This window comes from Macrobrachium nipponense, chromosome 41, assembly GCF_015104395.2.
Source record: "Macrobrachium nipponense isolate FS-2020 chromosome 41, ASM1510439v2, whole genome shotgun sequence".
Classification (NCBI taxonomy): Eukaryota; Metazoa; Arthropoda; class Malacostraca; order Decapoda; family Palaemonidae; genus Macrobrachium; species Macrobrachium nipponense.
In genome coordinates, this window is record NC_061102.1 from 12,619,212 (window position 1) to 12,643,610 (window position 24,399).

Consider the following 24,399-nt stretch of genomic DNA (forward strand, 5'->3'; position numbering starts at 1 on the left):
GTAGGAGATGCAACGAAAAAACCCACTATGTAACTAATTTCTAAATAAACTCTGGGTTTTTCAAGAAAATGTGACATTTTCCCATGAATGTTTTACTTGAATTGTAATAGGCTAATGTTGCAAGTAAATAATCCATATCCATATCGTGATACTTCTAAATGTCTATGAGGTTCAGAAAAAATTAATTCATTTTGTTGTTATAGAAATTCTATTTGCTTATTTTGTTCATTAATTTTAAAATGATTGCAAGTCCTTAACTAATTGCATTACACACACGGATAAGAATATGTTATGTGGCCTGTCATGTGACCTATGAACCACCTGTGAAGTTCATGAGCTAAGCATTCCTTTCTCCAGTCAATCTGCTTTTGCAAGCAGAGACGACACACAGATGAAGCCTGTGTAAGCAGATTATTGAGGTTAAAAGGAACAAATGCTGATACGGCAATGATGACGTCGTCACTTGGCAGGAGATTGCTCTCAGCCAGCTAAGAGTTACGTTACTTGCTGTAAGAGATACGACTTTAGTATTTTCAAATGATATTTTAGTGTTTTAATTCTCCACCCGCATGAGAAGAATGTCTGAAAAAAAAAAAACAGTACCAAAATTGAACAATATATTAGTTTCATGTTGGCATTATGTTAAATAAATATTCCTTATTCAAACTATATGAAAAAGGTTTCCATACAAATTCTATATATATTATTAGCCCTGTATAAGATTCATATAGGATTATTCCATAGATAACATTTTCACTTCTAGACTTCCTGACTTTAAAATCTCTTTTATTTTATTTTATTTATTATTAGTTTATTTATTTTTTTTTTTTTTTTTTTCATTGACTACGAATATAAATCACCGGGACAGACAATATGTCAGTAGATTTTGGATATGTGTTTGAACATTTAGCTTATTTGTCATTACTAAAAGCGTTAAGTTAGAGTTCAAATCTTTACGCATATATATTTGGATATTTAATTATCTATGGTTACGTTTTGCTTATTGATTTTATCGTGATTCCTTTTTTATTATAATTTGTAACCCTTCCGACTTCTTACGGAGTGTATTATATTGACTCCACTTGTATCCATATTTATTTTATTTTTTTATATTTATTTATTTATATATTTTTTTATATATATTTGATAAATTAATGGTTGGCTTGAATATGTGGAAAAGTGTTCTAGCGGCGTACCGTATAAGGCTACTTGCGGCATCAATTCTATAGATACAAGATATAAATGATAAAGGTATTTAAAAACCGCGAGAACCGCTATAATCCGGTCGGATCCAATATCACGAGTTGTAACTCGTAAGACATTGACACTTCCTATTTAATTATCCGTTATTCTACCAAACCGATTGACTCTGGGTGATCAAATATATTATTGGTTTTCTTAATGGAAAGGAATTCACACAACGTGTTAAGGAGATTATTATTGATTTACACCACCCGAGTCACAGATTATTATGTGTTGAATTCCATATTTACTGATTTAGCACTCATAAATATTCCTAACGCACTCAATTGCGGTGTTTGTTTTTAGTGCTATTAATTCTATATAACGTGTCAAGGAACTATTAACACTAAGAAGTGTTTATTCCCTCTGTCAGACTCGTAATTCTGTTAATAATTCTACATATATTCTTTCAAGGATTGATTTGGCACAGGATAGGCCCCTAAACTGACAGGTGTCTTAGTGTATCCCTTGTTTTCATGACACATGTTACAATTAGTTATGTGCTTTTTATATCTGTAAGCATTGTAGGCCAGTAAAATAGTGATTTGGCTTTCTGTGACATACTATGGAACCCTGGATGACGGAATGCAACCAGTTTATGACGATTGGTATGAAAGAGATTATTATTACTACCTGGTCGTTAGTCATCTGCTGTGTTCTTCGGGTTTTCCTCGTCACGGACCTACATATAATACTACATTTGATTACATTATTCTGATACACATACCTTAAGTATACTTTTGCTTTAGGGTTTCTGCTCGAAGTGTGTATTGTTTTTGCTTAGCCGCTGACCCTGTTTCCGTTTCGAAGTGTTTATTGTTTGGTGTTTATTGCTGCTGACTCTGTTTCCGTTCGAAGTGTTTATTGTTTCGGTTATGTCTGTTGACGCTTGCTTTGTTCAGTTTGTAACAGTTCTGCGCTCCGACCCAGATATTCAATGCTCGCGATCTCTTGGGTTAAGGAATTTTCTTGTTTAGATACGGTTTTAACAATAGGTACGGATGTTTCTATATTTTTTAGTCTAATTAATGGTTCTTTGCTGTATGGTGCGGGATTGCGGGATAATGCGTCAGCTATGATATTTGCTTTCCCAGGTAGATATCTTATCTTGGCTCCAATAACCTGAATGATCATTTGTCACAGAGTTCCTTTTGGACTGTGATTAAAACCTTTAAAAAACTCGGTAAAGGACTCATGTTCAGTAAGGACTTTATCAGGATAGCCATAGATTATGAACTTAAAATGTACTAGTGTTAAAGATACCTAGCCCTTCCTTGCCTATTACTGCATATTTACTTTCAGAGGGCTTTAGTTTACGTGAATAAAAAGCTATAGGGAAGAACTGTTTATCATATTACTGAAGTAGTATCCCTCTTACCCCTTGGTCTGAGGCGTCTGTTGCAATAAAAAAAAAATTCCTTATTTAAATCAGGGATTTTTAAGTTAGGTAAGCTGCATTTTCCGCTTTTAAGATATCGAACGCCTGTTGATGCTTTTCAGACCATAATAAATCTACGCTCTTCTTCGTAAGATCTGTTAAAGGAGCTGTCATGATTGAAGAGTTACATATTTACATACGATTGTAATACCCACTACAGCGCAAAAGTGCTGTATCCCCCTTTTACGTTAATAAGTACCGGAAAGTTATGAATAGCCGACACCTTACCATGGACTACTTTTAAGACCTTGACCAGACACATAAAACCTAGATAAACATGTTCGGTTTTTAAAAAACTCACATTTAGATATTTTACTCTGAGATTATTTGTCTTTGTCTCTATAGCACTAGCTCTACTTTTTATGGTGAATGTACTTCTAATGTATTAGAAAAGATTACAAGATCATCCATATAGGCATGTAGGGTATCCCCTAAAAGTCTCCAAACACTATATTGTAATTGGGGCGCAACGTAAGCCAGAGGCATATGTAAAAATTGATAATGTCCCCTGAGTGTGCTGAAAACGGTATATGAGGTACAATCACTTAGGTAATGGTATCAGGTAAAAGCCTTTAAGTAAGTCCAAGTTGGTGAAAAAAAAAAATTTATTCTAACCTAACAGAGATAAGATGTCGTCGGTACATGGCACTGGGAACTATCGGGAGTCGTTTCCTTGTTTAAGCGTCAGTAATCTGCGCAGATACGCCAAGTCCGATCTTTTATGGCATGACGTTTGAGGGAAAAATTATATGGGCTTATTTGATTTCCTAATGGCTCCTATTACTAACATTTTTCAACTTCGTCATTTATCTCTATTTTGAAATTTCATTGAGAATCTATACGAAGGTACGTAAATAGCTTTATGTTTGTCCTTAAACCGTGTTTTGTGTTAAGTTACATCCGTTTTTTTCCAGAGATCACTCGCCAGTGGAGAAACTTCCTGGTATTCAGGTAAAAGATAAAAAAAATTTCTGCTGAATCACCTCTGCTTGAATGACTTTACGGATATTACTTTAGATAGATTATCAGAGAGATTCATCCACGACTGGTTGGGCGTGATTAAAAATTAGCAACAATAAAAAATGCGATATTTATAACTTCCGTATCCACGATATGTATACTTTTAGGGCATTGTTCGCGGAAATCGTTATATTTCAGTGTCGGGAAGGATTAAAATTTAATTTCCCAGCAAAGTCTTTTTACACGCACTAAGACATTCGAGGGTGCATGCTTCTCGAGATTTTGCGTGCAAAGTGCGACTGCGGTTGTGGGAGAATTCTGTTGGGTCATTTGAACAATGTTACAATTTATGAGACAAATGTATAGTTCCTTTATATAAGTTATTATTTGATTAACTGTCTCATTTTGGTTCAAACAGATTTTAATATGTTTGAAGGTTTATAGGATTTTCCTTTGATAAACACGCCTTATTTTGCAGGATGTAAGATAATATTTTGTATACCCCTAGATGAATCTTACAATTACACTAGATACAGATCAATGTTTTTTATAACTATAGAGGTATCTGTAAGCGCTCGCTTATCCGGACTTCTCATTAGGGAAGTTCGAACAACAGACGGTGAGTCCGTAAATACAGGATAATACGTGAAATAAATCAAGATATTCTAATTTTTACGGCGCGTACAGTCGGGCTTAATCCACCACTACTTATAATAACTTATGTATTAAAAAAAAACGAAAACCTGCTCTGATTACTTTATACGGTCGTGTGATGCATAGGGAAATTCCTTTTTAATTTTAAAAAGGTATTTGGGATGTATGATCCAACATCGCTTTTTCCCCACTCTGCTAGAGTCGCTTATTGTGTGGAATTTGCTTTGCTTTGAACACTTCGGCAGTTTTTTGACTGACCTTGACCGCTTAACTAGGTGACACAGTCACCGAGTTTGCTTGTTTGAGTTCTGAACGGGCTACTGTTCTATTTCTTTTGTAATAATTAGGATCCTTCTCTTTATTACCATCGGCAACATATTGTGTGTTTTTAGCATTACAGGCGGTCCCCGGGTTACGACGGTTCCGGCTTACGACGTTCCGAGGTTACGACGCTTTTTCTTAAATATTCAATGGAAAAATCCGTCCTGGGTTACGACGCTTGTTCCGAGGTTACGACGCTGACGCTTCCGACGCTCCGAGTTAACGACGCTTTTAAAAAACGCATACTATGATAAAAATCCTTTATAGTTTAGCACAGTATATTAATAAAAATAAGTTTTCTGGTTAGATTACAACAAAAATTTTGAGATTATGATGATTTTCGACACTTTTTATGTTGTATTTTTCTATGTTTTTTAGTGACGCCTCATATGCGGAACTAGTTTCCGAGCGAATGAATACATACTAGTTTACATATAACAGTCCAAAAGCGCAAATAATGAAAAAATCATTGCTTGTTTCCAGTAATAATAACAAAACGAAGTTTCTGGTTAGATTACAACGCAAATTCCAAGTATCCAAAGAGAGACATTATCCAGTAATTTGATCAGAGAGAGAGAGAGAGAGAGAGAGATAGAGAGAGAGAGAGAGAGAGAGAGAGAGAGAGAGAGAGAAGAGAGAGAGGCGTCTTCCGATGCTCCGAGTTAAGACAGAAGTGTTCGTTTCGTTAAACGGCCTCTGACTCATGCCAGTAAATGTTTTTTGTTGATACTAATAATATAAGCCTATTTAAAAGATACGTTTACTTTAATTAGTCTATATGATACGTAAATAGTAATCAACTGTTCTTGTAGCCCTCAATATTTGGCAAAATCGAAGTATCCAAAGAGAGACATTATCCAGTACGTAATTTGATCAGAGAGAGAGAGAGAGAGAGAGAGCGAGAGAGAGAGAGAGAGATGAAGAGAGAGAGAGAGAGAGAGAGAGAGAGAGAGAGAGACGCTTTGGCAACAATGGTCTCGGGGGTTTTTATAGCTTCCTTCTGCTTGATGATCGTGGGTATTGTAGAAGGAGTTCGACCATACTCGTTTGTTGCCAATCGACGATACGAACGCCACGTTCATGCTTTGCTATAATTTCATGTTTTGCTTCCATCGAAATAATTTTCTTGGGTTTTTTCTTATCACCTGCTTTGTCTTTAGCTTTGAGACCCATGGTTAATAATAAAATAGACAAAATAACACGAAAAATAGGCGCAAATACAACGAACTAAACAACGACGTGTTAACATGCAGCACCAACAAACAAACAGACTGAACGCCATTTATCGGTCGCCTATACAACTAACACTCATCGCAAAATCGTATCTCAAATATTTCGTTGTATATCAAAGCTTGTATTTTCGCAAATTTTCTGTTATATCTCAAAACATTCGTATATTAGGGCAATCGTATGTCAAGTTTCCAATGTAATTTGATCAGAGAGAGAGAGAGAGAGAGAGAGAGAGAGACGCTTTGGCAACAATGGTCTCGGGGATTGACGTAACGTTTATTTTCTGAACAGATAGGACAGAGAAGTGTTCGTTTCATTAAACGGCCTCTGACTCATGGCAGGAAATGTTTTGTTGATACTAATATATAAGCCTATTTAAAGATACATTTACTTTAATTAGTCTATATGATACGTAAATAGTAATCAGCTGTTCTTGTAGCCCTCAAGATTTTGCAAAATCACTCCAGGTTGTACATAAAACTTCAAGAATGTAGTGTCACCAGAGGATTACAATAGTTTTTACCTTCAAGAACCAGCATTCTTTTATGAAAATAACTCCAGGTTGTACATAAAACTACAGGAAACAACATGTAGTGTAACCAAAGGATTACAAGTAAGGTTTTTATAACTTTTTATTAGTTTAAGACATATTTCCAAGCGTCGTTCCGGCTTACGACGATTTTCGGCTTACGACGCGTCTCAAGAACGGAACCCCCGTCATAACCCGGGGACTGCCTGTATGTTGCTGGTTACGTATAAAGCAATGAATGACGAACTATTAGGAACTGAGCGATTACTAATAAGACAAGTTATCACTACTGCATACAATATTAACTGTTTGTACTTCATTCTTTGCTAAAATTTGAAATAGTGAGGGATCCTGGTCAGCGCATTTAGCCTGATGAAAGTTTTTTACAGACATGTTATTCCTTGCAATCCAGCCATATTTTTAAAGTTGAGTTGAGTCATTGAGGTTCGACATTTTATATAACTCAAAAACTCAAGGCTAAAACTGCGATCGGGACTTTGCAAAGGAGCATTTATTGTCATGACCCGAAATAGTGTTACCTCTAATTTATATAGATTTGTACGGGTGTTCCACTTGTTTTTTGTGTGTTTTCTAATCACTACGGTGCTTAACGACCCTATCCATGCATCTATATAAATACAGACGTCCACTGCGTAAACGCATATTCACTGTTTAATATGATTTGTTACGTAAGGGATTAATAATCACCCAAAATGATAAAATTAACATAGTATATGATTATGATATTTCAGTAGAACTTCTGGAAACAGACACTCAAAGATAAAAAACTCGCAGTAGCGAAATCTCAATGATGTAGATAATTTCTGTAAAAAAGTAAGATTAAGAATGTCTCGTAACTTCAGCCACAGGAATAACGAGATTCGACCTGCAAAAGAAACACTCAAAGTTACTCCAAATGAATAAAAAATTGTACTTAGCTTGCTTTTGTGGGAAGTCACGGTGTTCCGATAACGACACACGGCCTTGGTCCTCCTTCTCTATTTAGCGGATGACCTGGTTTGGCTTCAGTTTCCCCCGTGCGCGTTGTTTCGATGATTCGAGCCCTTGAAAGATCCGATGCTGCAGACGCGTTCGGTTTGTTTCTTGAAGTTCCGGAAACGCTCACTAACGATGTTTTCTTGAATGATTCTAATGAGAGACGAAGCTTGCGTTGTCGTAAGAAAAAGACACGTCGGTTTTGTTTCTTGAAGTTATTCACTAACGATGATACTAAGTTGCTTGACGAATCTTGTTGTTTTCTGAAGTCGCTCACTAATGATGATACTAGGTTGCTTGAAGAATCTGCTGCTTTCGTCGTCGTTGACTTCATGATTTATTATTCTGTTTTTTCTTCGTAGGACGTTGTAGAGTTCTTCTGGTCCGCTGGCCACCAATATTAGGGCTTGTGCCTTGTATGATAAGGCGCCCTATGAGGTAATGTTAGACTAGCGATAATCTATACGCTAAGTCGGTTGGTATTGCACTTCCATCTTCAATGGAGTGTCTGGGGTTTTGTAGATCACTTACGAAGTCGGTATTATCTTTACGACGATGTGTTAAACTCATGGTTCGGTGAGGTTCTTGTAGAAAACACTAAGTATAAAAATAGATATAATTTCTTCTGAAGTTTTACATGGTGAAGATCAGGTATGATTGTACAAGTCTTCTAATAACGATAGCTTGATCGCTTCTGCCAATGATGATGGCTAATCCTATTCCTCTACATGATAAAGCTTAGGTAAAGAGGTACAGGTCTTCTAATGACGATAGCTAACTCTCTTCTGCCGTCTACCATCTCTGTTACAAGTTATGAAGGAACAGACAGTAGTTCGAACATATGAACATACTTACAAATGACAGAGTTTCATACGAACACACAATCGAATGAGACACGCTACAGATCACGTAGGCGGTAGTTGTCTCAAGCAGGGAGCTTGGACTAATGTTTATAAACAATTGAATGACTACAGGTGACGGCATGTTATCTTAGCCTACATACTTATTGTATACGTCATCTTTAGCGTCTCTAGTCTGATCACATTCCTGCAAGCAATCTGGCTGACCTCTTTAGTTTTATTCTTTTATATATATGGACTAACATTCCATATTTTTATTATGTAAACACTTACATCTGTACAGCTGAACAGAACTTCTGGAGACACGCTTGAAGCAAAAAATTCATGGTTTAGTACCTTGAAATTTTGAAAGCATCATCATAACAATGGTGAAAACCCTAGAGGTTCATTTCATGTTCTTTTTTTGCTTGTCACAGAGAGGGAAAAATTGCACATTATAGCAGGGTTACCTCAAGTTTATTGTTAGATGTTGCAATCCAAACCAAATTTCTTTCAGCTGTGACCCATATAATGGCATAAATTATTTGGTAGGATGCATTTCCGAACTAAGCTGAAAAATCTTCTCTAAATCAATCACTATAACTATATAAAAATGATCAAAGGATGGTTATCACATGATGATAGACAGTTGTCCTTATACTATGGTAATTCACACCTGAAAAGGTTGGTTACTGAAGTCTCATAGGGCCACTCCCAATGGTTTGTTCTTGATGTTATAAATCTTAACATACTGCAACTCCTTAAACATTTAATGAAAGTTGAATGTGTTGAAAATTCTACAAAAAATTTCTGTAAAAATTTGGGCACTCACTAGAGGCAAGCACAAATAAGTGTAGATCTGCATTCAAGGACTGGGTCTCATGGGTTATCCCACAAAAACTCATGGGTCAGGCATTTAAGGCCACTTTGAAGTTAGTGTAACCTGTTCTGATGTGTGAAGGTCAAATTCATTACAGTATTCCAAAATGCCTGCCTTTTAAGAGAAACAAATTGCCAACAAGTGCAAGTATATTTAATCTAGTGTCAGTAATTGCACCTTAGGCAGCTTGAATCAGCATCACTTCTTGTTATGCCTACAGGACAGCAACGTGGCTGAGGAAAGACAGAAATGATTTACATGGGACAAAGAATATATAAGATCATGATGGAGAAATAAAAGCTGAAAATACAGAGATACCAGAACAATGGAGACAGTATCTTGAAAATTCAAATGAAGAAAATGAAAGAGAATTGGATGACTAGCATAATAGACACACCAACAAAATACGTACACGTCTGAAAAGGTTACTGAAAACCTGAAAAAATACGAAACAGGACCAAAAGGAGTGGGCAAAGAGCATCACAGTCATGATAAGCAGATGGAAAATTGCCAAATGGATGATAGTATATAAAATTAAGGTTAACTGCCAAGCACTGAGAACTATGTCATTCAGCATTGAAAAGGAAATAGAAGAAAAATATTTTAAAGGTGTAACAGGAGGAAAACCTCGCAGCTGCACAATGAAACAATTGTTGGGAGAGGGCTGAGGAAAGTAAGATGGAAGAAAGAGAATATTATTGGAGAAATATGACTACATAGTTCAGATATGAAAATACTGAAATGATGCTGGAAGAAAGGCTATGAAAAGTTGCAAAAACTGACAACTGTCAGTCCGGATCATGTCACAACAGGAGTAGTCTTCATAATGAGGCAACTCCACAAAAAGTCCCATGCAAAGAAGATAATCTTATACCATGTATTTGGGGATACGAAAAATGTACATAATAACTAACAATCAGTAACTTGCGGTAAAAAAGAAAAAAAAAACAAGTGATGAGTAGGCAAGACAGGCTATTTTCCTGGGAAATCTGATGAAATAATTAGATGATTTAAATGCATAATCATCACCTACTACATAAGACCAAATAATCTTGCTCTTTATAAGTTACAAAAATGGCTAGCATTACTGAATCTCTCTCTCTCTCTCTCTCTCTCTCTCTCTCTCTCTCCTCTCTCTCTTCTCTCCTCTCTCTCTCTCTCTCTCTCTCTCTCTCTCTCTCCTTATACTGTTGATACTGTAGTTTTGGGCTCATGCAATATACTTTATAAATTCTATTATGAAAAAAATTAAAATTTTGTTGATGTCTCAAGGATGTTATTACAAGTCATTTTCACCAAACAGGGAGTCCCCCGATTATGACAGAGGTTCCATTCCAGCAGCATGCCATAAGTCAGAAAACGCCATAACTCCAAACTTACGGCAACATAACTTTGGAACATCAGCCATAACCCAGAACCAATTTTTTTATTAATATATTTGAAAAAGCGCCAGAAGTATAGAACACTGTACGTCGGAGTTGCCATAACCCGGGGACAACAAATATTTAGTTAAAATCTGTAAAGTAGTTTTTTACGGATTTTAGTTTGCCATAACAGCATCATTGAAACCAATTCCCACATAGCTTTTACTTATAAAAATGTATCCACCACGATGCCAAAGCAGGTAGAATGAATGAAACAGAATGTAATCAAAGAAAAGCAGGACGATTCCAAATGCTTGGGAATCTCTAGGAACGGCTGACCTGATGGTAGACACAGAGTACTTCAGTTGACCACCATGGACTAAAAGGACCATAAGTGCATAATAGTGCGTCTGGGATTCAATGCTCAAAATATAGCCTGCTAAAGAAGTGAGTTTGTTGTAAAACATTAATTATCACATTTTTCCATTTGGAAGGGTTTTTACAGGACCTCTATATTTAATTTGCCAAGAATTATCATTTTTGTGATAAATACTATTCAGCTGCATGGGATATGAATCCTTTTCAACTGTTGCCTTCAAAGAAGGCTAAAGGGACTTGGAAAATGTAAATCCAGTACAGGTATTCTACATGAGCAGAGAACCATACAGAGTAATGTGTAACTACAGTAAATCTGATAAAACTAGAATGAAAAATTGTACATCTGATAAAACTAGAAAGAACAATTTTTTTCTTTGAAGACAACTTTAAAAATAGGATGTCCTAAATAGTGACAATTTACTTACTGTTTTGTTCTTTATACAGTGAACAAAACAATTTCCTCTAATAATTTTTCAATGAAGAATAACTTTATTTACAGAAACTTTCTATAAACATTGTTTGTGATAGAAATTTTAAATTTTACTTAAGAGCTTACTTTCAACAAATGGATTTACAAACTTATTTCAATATCACAGGATACTCTGTACAGGTCTAAGCAATTTTAATCCACTGTTAAGTTTCAGCACCTAACTTGTAATCAATACAAAAATAGAACTTACATGGCAATGATGGCAATGTGTGTGATGCTGAGTTACAGTGAGCGTTTCCAGGGTATTGAGTCGATGTAGAACATTCTCCATGTCATTCTGAAGCCTTCTCAGTAAAATTACAAGCTGTGCATTGACATCTTCAGCAACACTGGAACCACTTCCTTTTCTTCCTCCTCCTTCCCCTGTACCTCCTCCGCTCCCTGAACTTCTTGAAAGACCGCTTGATTGAGCAAAGGAAGCAGCATTTCTACTATCGCCTGGAGCGTATGAGGAGGCGCCATAATGAGAACCTGAAATTGGTTTAACATGAGAAACTTTGGTATACATGTTTCTATTATGGCAAACCTTCTGACCATTATTTATATTCAATAATACTAATATGATGTATTATAGACTTGAAGAAAGGAATGAAGAATATTTTTATCTTAATAGTAGCTAAGATAAAACTTAAATGCTTGACGTGTAAAGCACCATAGTTTGAAAAGAAAAAATGGGTCAAACAAATCATAAAACACTGCAATTATCCACTTTCTTTTGAACCATAGGGCACTCAATTATACATTTCACCTTAAAAATACAACCCACTGATTGCCAAATATTTCCCAAGGACTCAACCTCATAACAATTTTTACACTTGTTCTAATAATCTTACTCTCTAGAGTTAATAAATTTTACTGTACCAACATTTTTGTAACTAACAATTTTCGTATAATCTTTGTTTCACTAATACTACAATATTATTTAGTCTACTTAACCAAACATTTACTTAAATGGAAGCAAATAATATGTGGTACATAGCAATTAAGATTATTTAAATACTTTGGTGATTTGCCAAAACTAGGGGTCATCCCATATCTGCTATTAACACATTAATTCCTTGGCTATGTTAGTAGTCTAGAGATGTGTATCAATTTATAAGAGCTAAGGTTAATGGTTGTCTTGTCTGCAGTCTTACCTGTCACAGCACACTGTTGGTAACATCAAAGATTCTTTGCAGTATTCCTTTGCTAAAATGATATTGTTAGTATACAATAAAGTTTTGTACATACTTACCTGGCAGATATATACATAGATTACGACTCTGACGTCACGACAGAAAATTCAAAACTCGCGGCACACGCTACAGGTAGGTCAGGTGATCTACCTTACCCGCCGCTGGGTGGTAGGTGTAAGAACCAACCCCCCTTTTCAGTCAGATTTTTCTCTTCCACCTGTCTCCTGAGGGGAGGCTGGAAGGGCCATCAATCGTATATATCTGCCAGGTAAGTATGTACAAAACTTTATTGTATACTAACAATATCATTTTTGTACATGAACTTCCCTGCCAGATATATACATAGCTGATTGACACCCTTGGTGGAGGGAAAGAGACTTATAAGTCCAGAGAAAAGGGGAAATAACATATGTTAAAGTAATAAATACCCTTGGTTCTTACCTGATTTAGGCAGAAGACTTCATAGTTACTGTCTACAAGTCTGCGTTGCCTGAAGAGTTACAGCGAGGGCGTGACCTACAGCTGAAAAACTCTTTGGGTCTACCAATGGGAACTGACTCCTCTTACTTGGCAGAATCCAGTTAGGGTCTAGTCAATGGGGATCAACCCACTTAAATGACAGAGCCTGTCCACTACCCTTGCAAGGAGCTTCAAGCACAAAACGATCACCTAACCAAAATAAAAATGTTAATACTTCGAAAGAAGGAGATGCCTCCTGCATCCTCCTTCCCACAACCACAAAACACAATACAAATACAATAAGGGAAAATATTTAAAAAGGATATGCTTCAGCTCCCTGCCCCAGCACTGAATCTGCCGATACGTACGGGCCTAACCCAAAGCACTTCTCATACATAATTCTTACGTCTTTCAGGTAGTGGTTGGCAAAGACTGACTCACACCTCCAATAAGTCGCCTTCATGAGGTTTTGTAGGGACATGTTCTTCTTGAAAGCCAAAGACGTAGAGATGGCCCTTACCTCATGTGCCTTGACTTTAAGAAGTCTAAACTGATCTTGGTCACAAGATGCGTGAGCTTCTTTGATATGGTTCCTTATAAAGAATGACAGGGCATTCTTTGATAAGGGCCTACTAGGATCTCTTACGGAACACCATAGGATGTCTGAGTTAGCCCCAAGTTGTTTCTTCTTCTGGAGATAAAACTTTAAGCTCCTTACAGGGCAAAGGGACCTCTCCTCTTCTGATCCAACTAGAGAGGATAAGCTTTTAATTTCGAAGCTCCTGGGCCAAGGTGAAGAGGGGTTTTCATTCTTGGCCAAGAAAGACGGGAGAAACGAACACACAGCTGAGTCTCCTTGGAACCCAACATCTCCTTCCAAAGCTTGCAGTTCGCTTACTCTCTTAGCCGAAGCTAAAGCGCAGAGAAACAAGGTCTTCATAGTAAGATCTCTGAAGGAAGCTGAATGGAGAGGTTCGAATCTAGCGGATCTTAAGAACAATAGCACTACATCCAGGTTCCAGCTTGGTGTTAAACAAGAGTTCCTTTTAGAAGTCTCAAACGACTTGATTAAGTCATGCAGATCCTTATCTTCGGAGATGTGTAATCCCCTGTGTCTGAACACAGAAGATAGCATACTCCTGTAGCCCTTAATGGTAGAGACTACCAAACCGCATTTTTCCCTCAGAAAAATAAGAAAATCTGCTATCTGGGTCACAGAGGTACTGGAGGAGGAAACGTTCTGATTCCTGCACCAACGTCGAAAAACATCCCACTTCGACTGGTAGACCCTGGAAGTGGAAGGTCTACGTGCATTGGCAATTGCTCTTGCAGACTTTGCCGAAAACCCCTTAGCTCTGACCAGACTCTTGATAGTCTGAATCCAGTTAGACTGAGAGCGGGGAGGTTCTTGTGAAACCTGTCGAAGTGGGGCTGTTTGAGCAGATCGACTCTTAGTGGCAGAGATCTTGGAACATCTACCAACCATTCCAGTACCTCTGTGAACCAGTCCTGGGCGGGCCAGAATGGAGCTATCAAGGTCATCCTTGCTCCTTCTGATGCTGAGAATTTCCTTAGAGTCTCCCCTAGAATCTTGAAAGGAGGAAACGCATAAAGGTCTAGGTTGCTCCAGTCCAACAGGAACGCGTCTACCGCTACTGCTTTCAGGTCTGAAATCGGTGAACAGTACAGGTCTATCCTCGCGTTCCTGGCAGTTGCGAAGAGGTCCAGATGAGGTCTGCCCCAGATCTTCCACAGTCCCTGGCATACGTCCGAGTGAAGGGTCCATTCTGAGGGAAGGACTTGGTTTCTTCTGCTGAGCAGATCTGCTCTGACATTTCTTTCTCCCTATACGAACCTGGTGAGGAGACTTATCTCCCTTTCCTCCGACCACAAGAGGAGCATTCTTGCTGTTTCGTACAGGGAGAATGAGCGAGTCCCCCCTTGTTTCCGAATGTAAGCCAGGGCTGTGGTGTTGTCCGAGTTGACCTGAACTGAAGACTTCTGAACGAGAGGCTCGAACTCCTTGAGGGCTAACCAAATCGCCATGAGCTCTTTTTTGTTTATATGCCAGGACACCCGTTCCCCCATCCAGGTGCCTGACACTTCTCTGGATCCTAGAGTCGCTCCCCAACCTTTGTCCGATGCGTCTGCAAATAAGACTAGGTCGGGGTTCTTCAACCGTAAGGAAATGCCTTCCTTGAAAAGAAGAGGGTCTGCCCACCATCGGAGATCCTCTTTTATCTCGTTCGAGATTTTGAATACAAAATCTAGGTTCTGAGCACCCCGATTCCAGTTCCGATTCAGGAAGAATTGTAGGGGTCTGAGGTGCAACCTCCCTAGAGAAAAGAATTGCTCCAGCGAGGAGAGTGTCCCCAACAGACTCATCCACTCCCTCGCTGTGCATACATCTTTCTCCAGAAGGGTTGCGACCTTCTCTGCACAACGGTTGATCCTTTCCGGGATGGAAAAGCCCGAAAAACCTGAGAAACCATCCGAATCCCCAGATAAATACGATCTTGGCTGGGGATTAGCTGTGATTTCTCGAAGTTTATCAGCAAACCCAGAGAACTCGCTAAGGTCAGAGTGATGTGAAGGTCCTCCAGACATTTCTGCTTCGATTTGGCCCTGATCAGCCAATCGTCCAAGTAAAGGGACACCCTCACTCCTTCGAGATGAAGCCATTGGGCTACGTTCTTCATCAGCCCTGTAAAGACTTGAGGGGCTGTGGAGAGGCCGAAGCACAAAGCCCTGAACTGAAACACTTTCCCTTTCCACATGAATCTCAGGAACTTGCGCGAAGAAGGATGGATTGGCACATGAAAATAAGCGTCCTGAAGGTCTAGTGACACCATCCAGTCCCCTGGACGAAGGGCGGCTAATACTGAGGATGTCGTCTCCATCGTAAACCTTCTCTTCTTCACAAAGACATTCAGGGCACTTACGTCCAGAACCGGTCTCCATCCTCCTGAGTTCTTGGGCACAAGAAAAAGACGGTTGTAGAATCCCGTGGAATGAGGGTCCTGCACCATCTGTATCGCTTGCTTCTCCAGCATCAGCTCTACTGCTAGAGCAAGGGCCTGATTCATGTGAGGGTCTTTGTACCTGGCCACTAACTCCCTTGGTGTGGTGGTCAAAGGTGGTCTTCGACACGAAGGGAATGAGGTATCCTTTTTTTATTATAGAGAGGGACCAGTTGTCCGGCCCCTTCTGTGCCCAGACGTCTGCAAAACTCAGCAGTCTGGCACCTACTGCAGTCTGGAGGACACTCGTACTATTTCTTCGCTCTGATAGAACGAGAGAAGGTCCTTCCTCTTCTAGGAGGTCTTGTTCCTCTGGAGGAAGAAGCGCGGGAAGAAGGGCCTCCTCGAAAGGGCTCTTGCTTGATCGACGTCTCCTTCTTCGCCTTAGGTTGAAAAGAAGCCTTAGGAATTCTCGCTGAGCGAGCCAACATATCTTGCGTCGCTTTAGCAGAAAGAGCGTTGGAAATGTCGTTGATGATCTTCTTGGGGAAGAGTTGCTGGGAAAGATTAGCAAATAACAGCGACGATCTCTGCGCGTGCGACACCGCTTTGGTTAAAAAGGAGCAGAAAACTGCCCTCTTCTTAACAACTCCTGCCCCGAAAAGCGAAGCTATCTCTCCAGAACCGTCTCTCACTGCCTTGTCCATGCAAGACAATACTGAATGTAAATCCTCTGGAGATAAAGAGTCTTGATCCCACGTCGTCTTAGCTGAATTAAGCGCCGAACGACGCGCGGAATCCACCAACGAAGAGAAGTCCGCGTCTGAAGAAGCTGGAAGAGTCAAACCCAAAGGTTCCCCCGACTCGTACCAGAATCCCATCTTTCCGGTAAGTTTGGAAGGTGGGAAGGAAAAAACTGTCTTCCCCTTCTCCTCCTTGGAGACCAACCAATCGTCGAAGCTCTTGAGCGCTTTCTTCATTGACACCGTAGGTTTCATCTTCACCACCGACGACGTCTTCAAAGTTTTAGCTGTAGAAAATAAGGAAGGGGGAGAAGGAGGTGCAACCGCCGAAAGAGACTCTCCAAATTCTTGTAAGAGGAGTTCCGTCAATCTCTTGTAACAGGAACCTGAAGAATCCTTCGGAAGATCTTCCTCGGAAGCACCATGTCCTTCTTCCGAAGAAAGACGTTTTGACGATCGGCTGCCTATAGGAGAGCTTTTCCTAGGAGAGCGCCTACCAGGAGAACTCCAACTGGGAGAGCGCCTGTTGGGAGAGCGCTTGCTGGGAGAGCGCCTGCTGGGAGAGCGCCTGCTGGGAGAGCGCCTGCTGGGAGAGCGCCTGTAGGGAGAGCGCCTATTGAGAGAGCGCCTACTAATAGAGCGCCTGCTAGAGGAGGCGCATCTGTCCAAATCCTTGTCAAAGACAACTGAAGGGCTCCTAGTATGAGGAGAGCGCCTATCAGGAATCTTACGCCTGCTAGGCTCTAGGCGCCTGTCAAGTTCTAAGCGCTTGTCAGGCCCTTGGTGCTTGTCCAATCCAACTCACTTGTCAGGCTCTTGGCGCCTGTCACAAAGCGAAAAGTCTTCCGAAGAAGAACGTCTATCAGACGCAAAGCGTTTGCGAGATACCGAGTGCCTATCTGAACGAGTGCGCTCGCAAGAAGGCGATAGTCTAGTCTGTCTCTTGCTAGGCTCTTTGCACCTACTATCTTCTCTGATTTTGACAGATGGCGAACGAATCTCAGGCGAAGAAACAAAATCCGGAGAAAAGCGCCTACTAGTCTCCGTGCGCCTATACAGAGGAGAGCGGCTTCCAGGTGAAGAGCGCCTACTGCGATCTTGGACGGAACGAGAATCCTTGTTCTTGTCAAACTCTTGACGTTTACAATAAGAGGAGCGAGTCTTCGGAGAGCGATGTCTATCCTCCCTAAAACTAGGAGAGCGGTGTTCAGGAGAAGAACGCCTGTCAAGATCCTTACATCTGCTATCGTGAAAGGAGCGCCTGCTCGGAGAGCGACTGAGTCTCTCTTTAATGAAAGAGGCTCTGCTGCGAGGCTATTGCACTTTTTCTGCATTAGGCGAAAAATCCGCAGAATCCTTCTTTGACTTCTTCACCGGTAGGGAGATGTCCTTCCGACGGTGAGAACTCCCCGCTAAAGAGTTGGCTAAAGCAGAAATCTGCGCCTGTAGGCCGGCCAAGATGCGCGCTGGCGATCTCTCAAACTCTTCGGTAGGAGTAGCAGCCCGAGCGTGGAAAGGAGAAGAGGATCCTTGAGATCTCCTGGCTCTCTTACGCTCGATCTCTGGTTCTTCTGAGAAGGATTCGGGGCTGGAAGGAAGGGCGCAAGGCTCCTTCCAAGCTCTCTTGAGAGGGCGAGATGACTCCGAAGCGCTCCATCTACGCTTAGGAGAAGGAGACGAAGAAGACGAGAAGCACTGTCTCAACACTTCCTTCTTGGCTCTATCCAAGGCAGCCTGGGAGCGAGCAACAGGATCTGCCGAAGGGATGCCTGACCGGTGGGGGTTCTCCCTAACCTTCCTGCGGCTTTCGACTTTCCTCCTCCACTGGGTCTGGGAGTCTGGAAGAGGTCTAGGCCTAGAAGCGGGGCACTTCACTTATCACTCTCACTGTCACTCTTACCTTTATAAGAGCATACTTTGCTCTCGTTACTCCTTACTGCGTTCTCCGAACACGAATCTTCGGGTTCAAAGCTAGGAGCAGGGGCTGAAACAGGAGAAGGAACTACGTCTACTGTTGGGTTCTCAAAATCAAGTTCGCTAACAAGAGACCTACTTGAACTCCTGGAAGAAGCCTTACGCGCTCTATCCTTCTCTAACTTCCTTAAGTAGGAAGAAAGAGACTTCCATCCGTCCTCATCCAACCTTTCACACTCTTGACAAGGGTTAACGAAAGAACATTCATTCCCCCTACAGTTCATACACACACTGTGAGGGTCTAAAGACGCTTTAGGAAGCCTCACCTTACATTCACTCTTCGAACATACTCTAAACATAGAAGATTTCTTAAGTTCAGAATCAGCCATTATGAGAAATAAACAAAGAACAATCCAAAAAACGATCCAAAATAGTGTATGCCAAGCCAACGAACAAAGGGTACATCACCAAATTAGTCAATCCAAGAATCGTCGGCGACGAGAATAAATCCACTATCGAGAGGACTTAACAACAGGTGCTGTTAAGCCGGTGACAGAAAAATCTGACTGAAAAGGGGGGTTGGTTCTTACACCTGCCACCCAGCGGCGGGTAAGGTAGATCACCTGACCTACCTGTAGCGTGTGCCGCGAGTTTTGAATTTTCTGTCGTGACGTCAGAGTCGTAAGCTATGTATATATCTGGCAGGGAAGTTCATGTACAAAATACATAATTAACACTTTCCACCATGTGATGAAAAGAGCTTTAAGAAATTCAACCACTCATGTCAACCAAAGAATGGTATATTCTACCAAGTTTTTCTCATAATATACCTTGAAATCCTCGTGGAGTCATCTGAAGTCCTCCTGGGTGACTCTGATCACCTCCTCCACATACCAAAGGACCTGTGGTTACTTTAATACCACTATCTGGTGAGTCAGTGGAGTGATCGGCAGAAAAATTTTGCTGTGGTGTGGACATGAAAGCTTCCACTGGCTGTTGAGATGTAATCTTGGCTTCTGTTACTAGATAATCTATGCTCATCTGTAATAAATAATTTGTTAAAATAAATGCACTACTTTTAAGAAGATTGGCAAATATACTGCTTTTATAACTTTCATTAATCTTTGAAAAAGGAAGTAGATTGCAAGCTTAAAATAGTTATAACAATCTATGTGGCAATATTGTGAGCAATTACATAACCCTTGTCAAAGAATCCCCAAACCATTTTTTCTAGATTTATGTGCAAATACCAATTCAAAAGACAGCATAAAGATTATCTCAAAAAAATCCTCAGAGAAATAAATACAGGCAGTCCCTGGGTTATGACAGGTTCGGCTTACGACATTCCAAGGTTAAGGCGCTTCTCAATTATATTCATCAGACATTATTTCCAGGGTTACGACGCATGTTCCAGTATTATGATGCATACAACACTGATCTGGCAGATGAAATATGACACCAAAAATGCAAAATAATCAATATTTGAAGGGTTTTTTATGCAAAATGCAATAAGAATGCAGTATACATAGTTTTCAATGCCCTCAAAGCATTAAAAGTAAGGTTTTCTTAGGATTTTTCACGATGTTCCGGCTTACGGCAATTTTCAGCTTACAACGTCTCAAGAATGGAACCCCCGTCATAACCCGGGGACTGCCTGTACTATCATCCAATTATGTACAAAAATAATCAGCAACCCTAAATAATATCACATGAAAATTTACAGCTAAAGAATCATATTAACCTCAAACTAACCTCAGCTGGTTCAGAATATTCTTCATCTGATTCAGAGTCACTGTATACCTTGGGCGATAATGTCAGGGTATGTGTTGTTGTATTTTCCACAGAGTTGATCACTTTCATCACAACCAATTCTTCGTCTTCCTCTTCTTCAACTTTGGCAAGTTCTTGGTCCTGTGAAGAGTGAAACGTATTTAAATCACTATTACTGTATTTTGGGTATGTCATCAAATGAACAGTATTATTTTTTCAACAACTGTAGATAATTATATAAAAAACAAAGATCAAATATATTTTTTTCATGGGTAAACTAAAGAAATTTAATAGTTAAATAGACCAAAGTTTAAAATAATTTGTAATTTTCCTTGATATCAAAACCAGAGCCCTATATTCTAAAACAAATAGACTGCAAATATGTTATTGTTATAATACAATTAAGTTTGTTCATACTTACCTGGCAGATATATATATAGCTGTATTTCTGTCGTCCGACAGAATTTCAAAACTCGCGGCACACGTAGTGGGGCGGCCAGGTGGTAGTACCCATTCCCGCCGCTGGGAGGCGGATATCAGGAACCATTCCCATTTTCTATTCATATTTATTCATGACCCTTGTCTCCTGAGGGGAGGAGGGTGGGCACTCTAATTATATATATCTGCCAGGTAAGTATGAACAAACTTAATTGTATTATAACAATAACATTTTGTTCATGAAACTTACCTGTCAGATATATATATAGCTGAATCCCACCTTCGGATGGTGGGTAGAGACAGACTAGGATTTTTAGGAAACTTAAATTAAATAAAAGATTAACTTATTGGTTCCTTACCTGATAGCAAAGTAGACTCTGTGATTACTGTCACTTAAAGCCTGCTTATGCTTTTATCAGAGTTGCCAGCCAGGTTTGGACCTGTAGTGCTGGTGCACTCTGGATGCTCTGTCAACGGGGACGTGACCACAATGTGACAAGACCATCTAGCCAAACATATGGCAGTAACACAGCAACCGACCACCACCTGACCAACTAACCAAAAAAACCCTGACATTAACACTAAGGAATGGGAGATTCCACAGAAGATCTCACCATCAACAAAAACACAATAAAACTAACCTAACTAAGCTAAGGGATAGGGAGAGAGCTACCTTCAGCCCCCAAAACTGTGTCTGCCGAAATGTAAGGCCCCAAAGAACTACAGTTCTCGTAAATCGTTCTCACATCCCGGAGGTAATGTGAGGCGAATACGGAATTGCTCCTCCAGAAGGTGCTATCAAGAATATCTTTGATAGACATATTCCTTTGGAAGGCAAGAGAAGTAGCTACGGCTCTGACCTCGTGAGCTTTCACTTTAAAAGAGGCTCAAATCAGTCTTCTGGCAAGATGAATGAGCCTCTTTAATGACGTCCCTCAAGAAGGAAAGCAACAGCATTCTTCGACAACGGCAAATCTGGTCTCTTCACCGAGCACCAGAGATTACCTGAGGGACCTCTTATCTCTTTAGTCCTATTCACATAGAACTTGAGAGCCCTGACAGGGCACAGGGCTCTCTCTGGTTCTTGACCCACGAGACTCGATATTCCTTTGATTTCAAAGCTCTTTGGCCAAGGATTAGACGGGTTCTCGTTCTTAGCCAAGAAAGATGGGTTCAACGAGCAGACAGCGTTGTCTCCCTTGAAGCCCACTAGGCTACTGAACGCTTGGATTTCACTAACTCTCTTCGCCGTCGCCAGAGAAGCTAGGAAAAGCGTTTTTCTCGTCAAGTCCCTTAGAGAAGCTTCATGGAGAGGCTCAAAGGGACTTAGCATCAGATGTTTCAAAACCACATCGAGATTCCATGAGGGCGGTCTTGCTTGTGGAATCTTGGTGGTTTCGAACGACCTTAAGAGATCATGCAGATCCTTATTGTCGGAGAGGTCCAGTCCTCTGTGGCGAAAAACGGCAGACAACATACTCCTATAACCCCCCCTTGATTGTAGGAACTGCCAATTTCTGCACATTTCTTAGATAGAGTAAGAAATCTGCTATCTGATCACAGAGGTCGTGGAAGAGGAAATTCCTTCCTTTTTGCACCATGCCCTGAAGGAGGACCACTTAGACTGGTAGACAGCTCTTGAAGAGGCTCTTCGAGCATTAGCGATTGCTCTCGCTCTGGCCAACTTTTCGATAGTCTGAACGCAGTCAGAGCCAGAGCGGAGAGGTTTTGGTGAAACCTTTTGAAGTGAGGCTGTCTGAGATCTCTCCTCCAGGGCAAACGTTCTTGGGAAGTCCACAAGGAATGTCATGACCTCTGTGAAACCACTCTCTTGCTGGCCACATTGGGGCAATCAGAGTCAACCTTGTCCCTTCTGAAGCTGCGAACTTCCTCATTACGTCCCCCATGATCTTGAATGGGGGTAAAAGGCGTAAAGATCCAGGTCTGTCCAGTTCCAGAGCAACGCGTCCCCTGCAATTGCCCCTGGATCCAGAACCGGGGAGCAATACAGAGGAAGCCTCTTCGTCCTCGATGTAGCGAACAGGTCTACTAGAGGACGTCCCCACAATCTCCATAATTGTTGACAGACTTCCTGGTGCAAGGTCCATTCTGTTGGTAGAATCTGATTTCGTCGACTGAGAAGGTCCGCCCTGACATTCTGAACCCCTGCCCACGAATCTTGTCAGGATCTTGATGCGCCTTGCGTCTGCCCATAGCAGAACTTCCTTCGCCAGAAGAAAAAGGGATCTGGAGTGAGTTCCTCCCTGATTCTTTAGATACGCAAGGGCTGTGGTACTGTCTGAGTTGACTTGAACAACCTTGCTTGACAGTTTGTCTTCGAAGAACTGCAGCGACAGGAATATCGCTGCCAGTTCCCTTTACATTGATGTGCCAGGCTACCTGTTCCCCTCTCCAGGAGCCTGACATTCTTAAAAATTCCTCCCCCCCTAGTGTTGCTCCCCAATCCGGAAATGGAAGCGTCTGAGAACAACACTAGGTCGGGCTCAGAAGATTTAAGGAGAAGCCCTCTCGTAACTTCTGAGGGTCGAGCCACCATCTTAAGTGGACTTTTACCTTGTTGGAGATCCTTAGGATCGCATTCAGGTCCTCTTTCGACGTCCATTCTTCCGCAAGGAAAAATTGAAGAGGCCTGAGGTGCAGTCTTCCCAGCGAGACAAACTTTTCTAGCGAGGAAATGGTGCCCAGCAGACTCATCCACTCCCTCACCGAACAAGCTTCTCTCTCTAGGAAGGCTGCGACTTTCTCTAACCCCACCCCAGTCGCTGACGTTCCTGGGATGGAAACGCCCGAAAAGTCACTGAATCCATCTGAATCCCCAGATACACGATGGACTGTGTCGGGGTCAGATGCGACTTTTCGGAGTTGACCAAAAGACCCAGAGACTTTGCTAGGGCTAACGTAAACTGAAGGTCCTTCAGACACTTCTGCCTCGACGACGCTCTGGATCAGCCAATCGTCGAGGTAGAGGGATATCCTGATCCCTGACGAATGGAGCCACTTCGCTACATTCCTCATTATCATTGTGAAAACCATCGGGGCCGTGCTGAGACCGAAACAAGGGCTCCTGATTGCCAAACCCTGTTTGTCTAAGACGAATCTACAGGTACTTCCTTGAAAGAGGGTGGGGGACGGGGACGTTGGAAGTACGCGTTCCTGCAAGGTCCAGAGACACCATCCAGTCGCAGGTCTCAAGGCTCCCAGCACCGACTGAGGCGTCTCCATTTTGAATTTGATCTTTTCTACAAAAAGATTGAGCCTGCTCACATCCAGGACTGGGCGCCAACCTGACGACTGCTTCGGCACTAGGAAAATCCTGTTGTAGAAGCCCGGTGACTCCAGGTCCAAGACTTGTTCCACCGCTCTTTTTTTCGACCATCTGGTCTAACAGATCGAAAAGAATACTTTTCTTCTCTCCCTGATAAGATGGAGAGAGGTCTCTGGGAGTTGATGTTAAAGGAGGAGGATGTAAAAAGGGATCTTGTACCCCCGCTCTACTATCTTGAGAGTCCAAGGATCCGCCCCTCTCTGCTCCAAGCCTCCGCAAAGAATTCCAGTCTGGCCCCGACTGGCGTCTGAAGGACGAGATCTTCATTTGGTG

General features: G+C 41.1%; 1 protein-coding gene across 3 annotated transcripts in view; it reads right to left on the minus strand.

Annotated features, from left to right (window-relative positions):
• Positions 1 to 20,483, minus strand: part of LOC135212511 (acyl-CoA-binding domain-containing protein 5-like) — a gene marked incomplete at its 5' end in the record, with an annotated part of 31,882 nt that extends 11,399 nt beyond the window's left edge. For all 3 annotated transcript variants that reach the window (XM_064246019.1, XM_064246020.1, XM_064246021.1), the window contains 3 exon segments: positions 11,512 to 11,792; positions 19,403 to 19,613; positions 20,325 to 20,483. In XM_064246019.1, the coding sequence (XP_064102089.1) occupies positions 11,512 to 11,792; positions 19,403 to 19,613; positions 20,325 to 20,483 (651 nt within the window).
• Between the last annotated feature and the right edge of the window lie 3,916 nt (positions 20,484 to 24,399).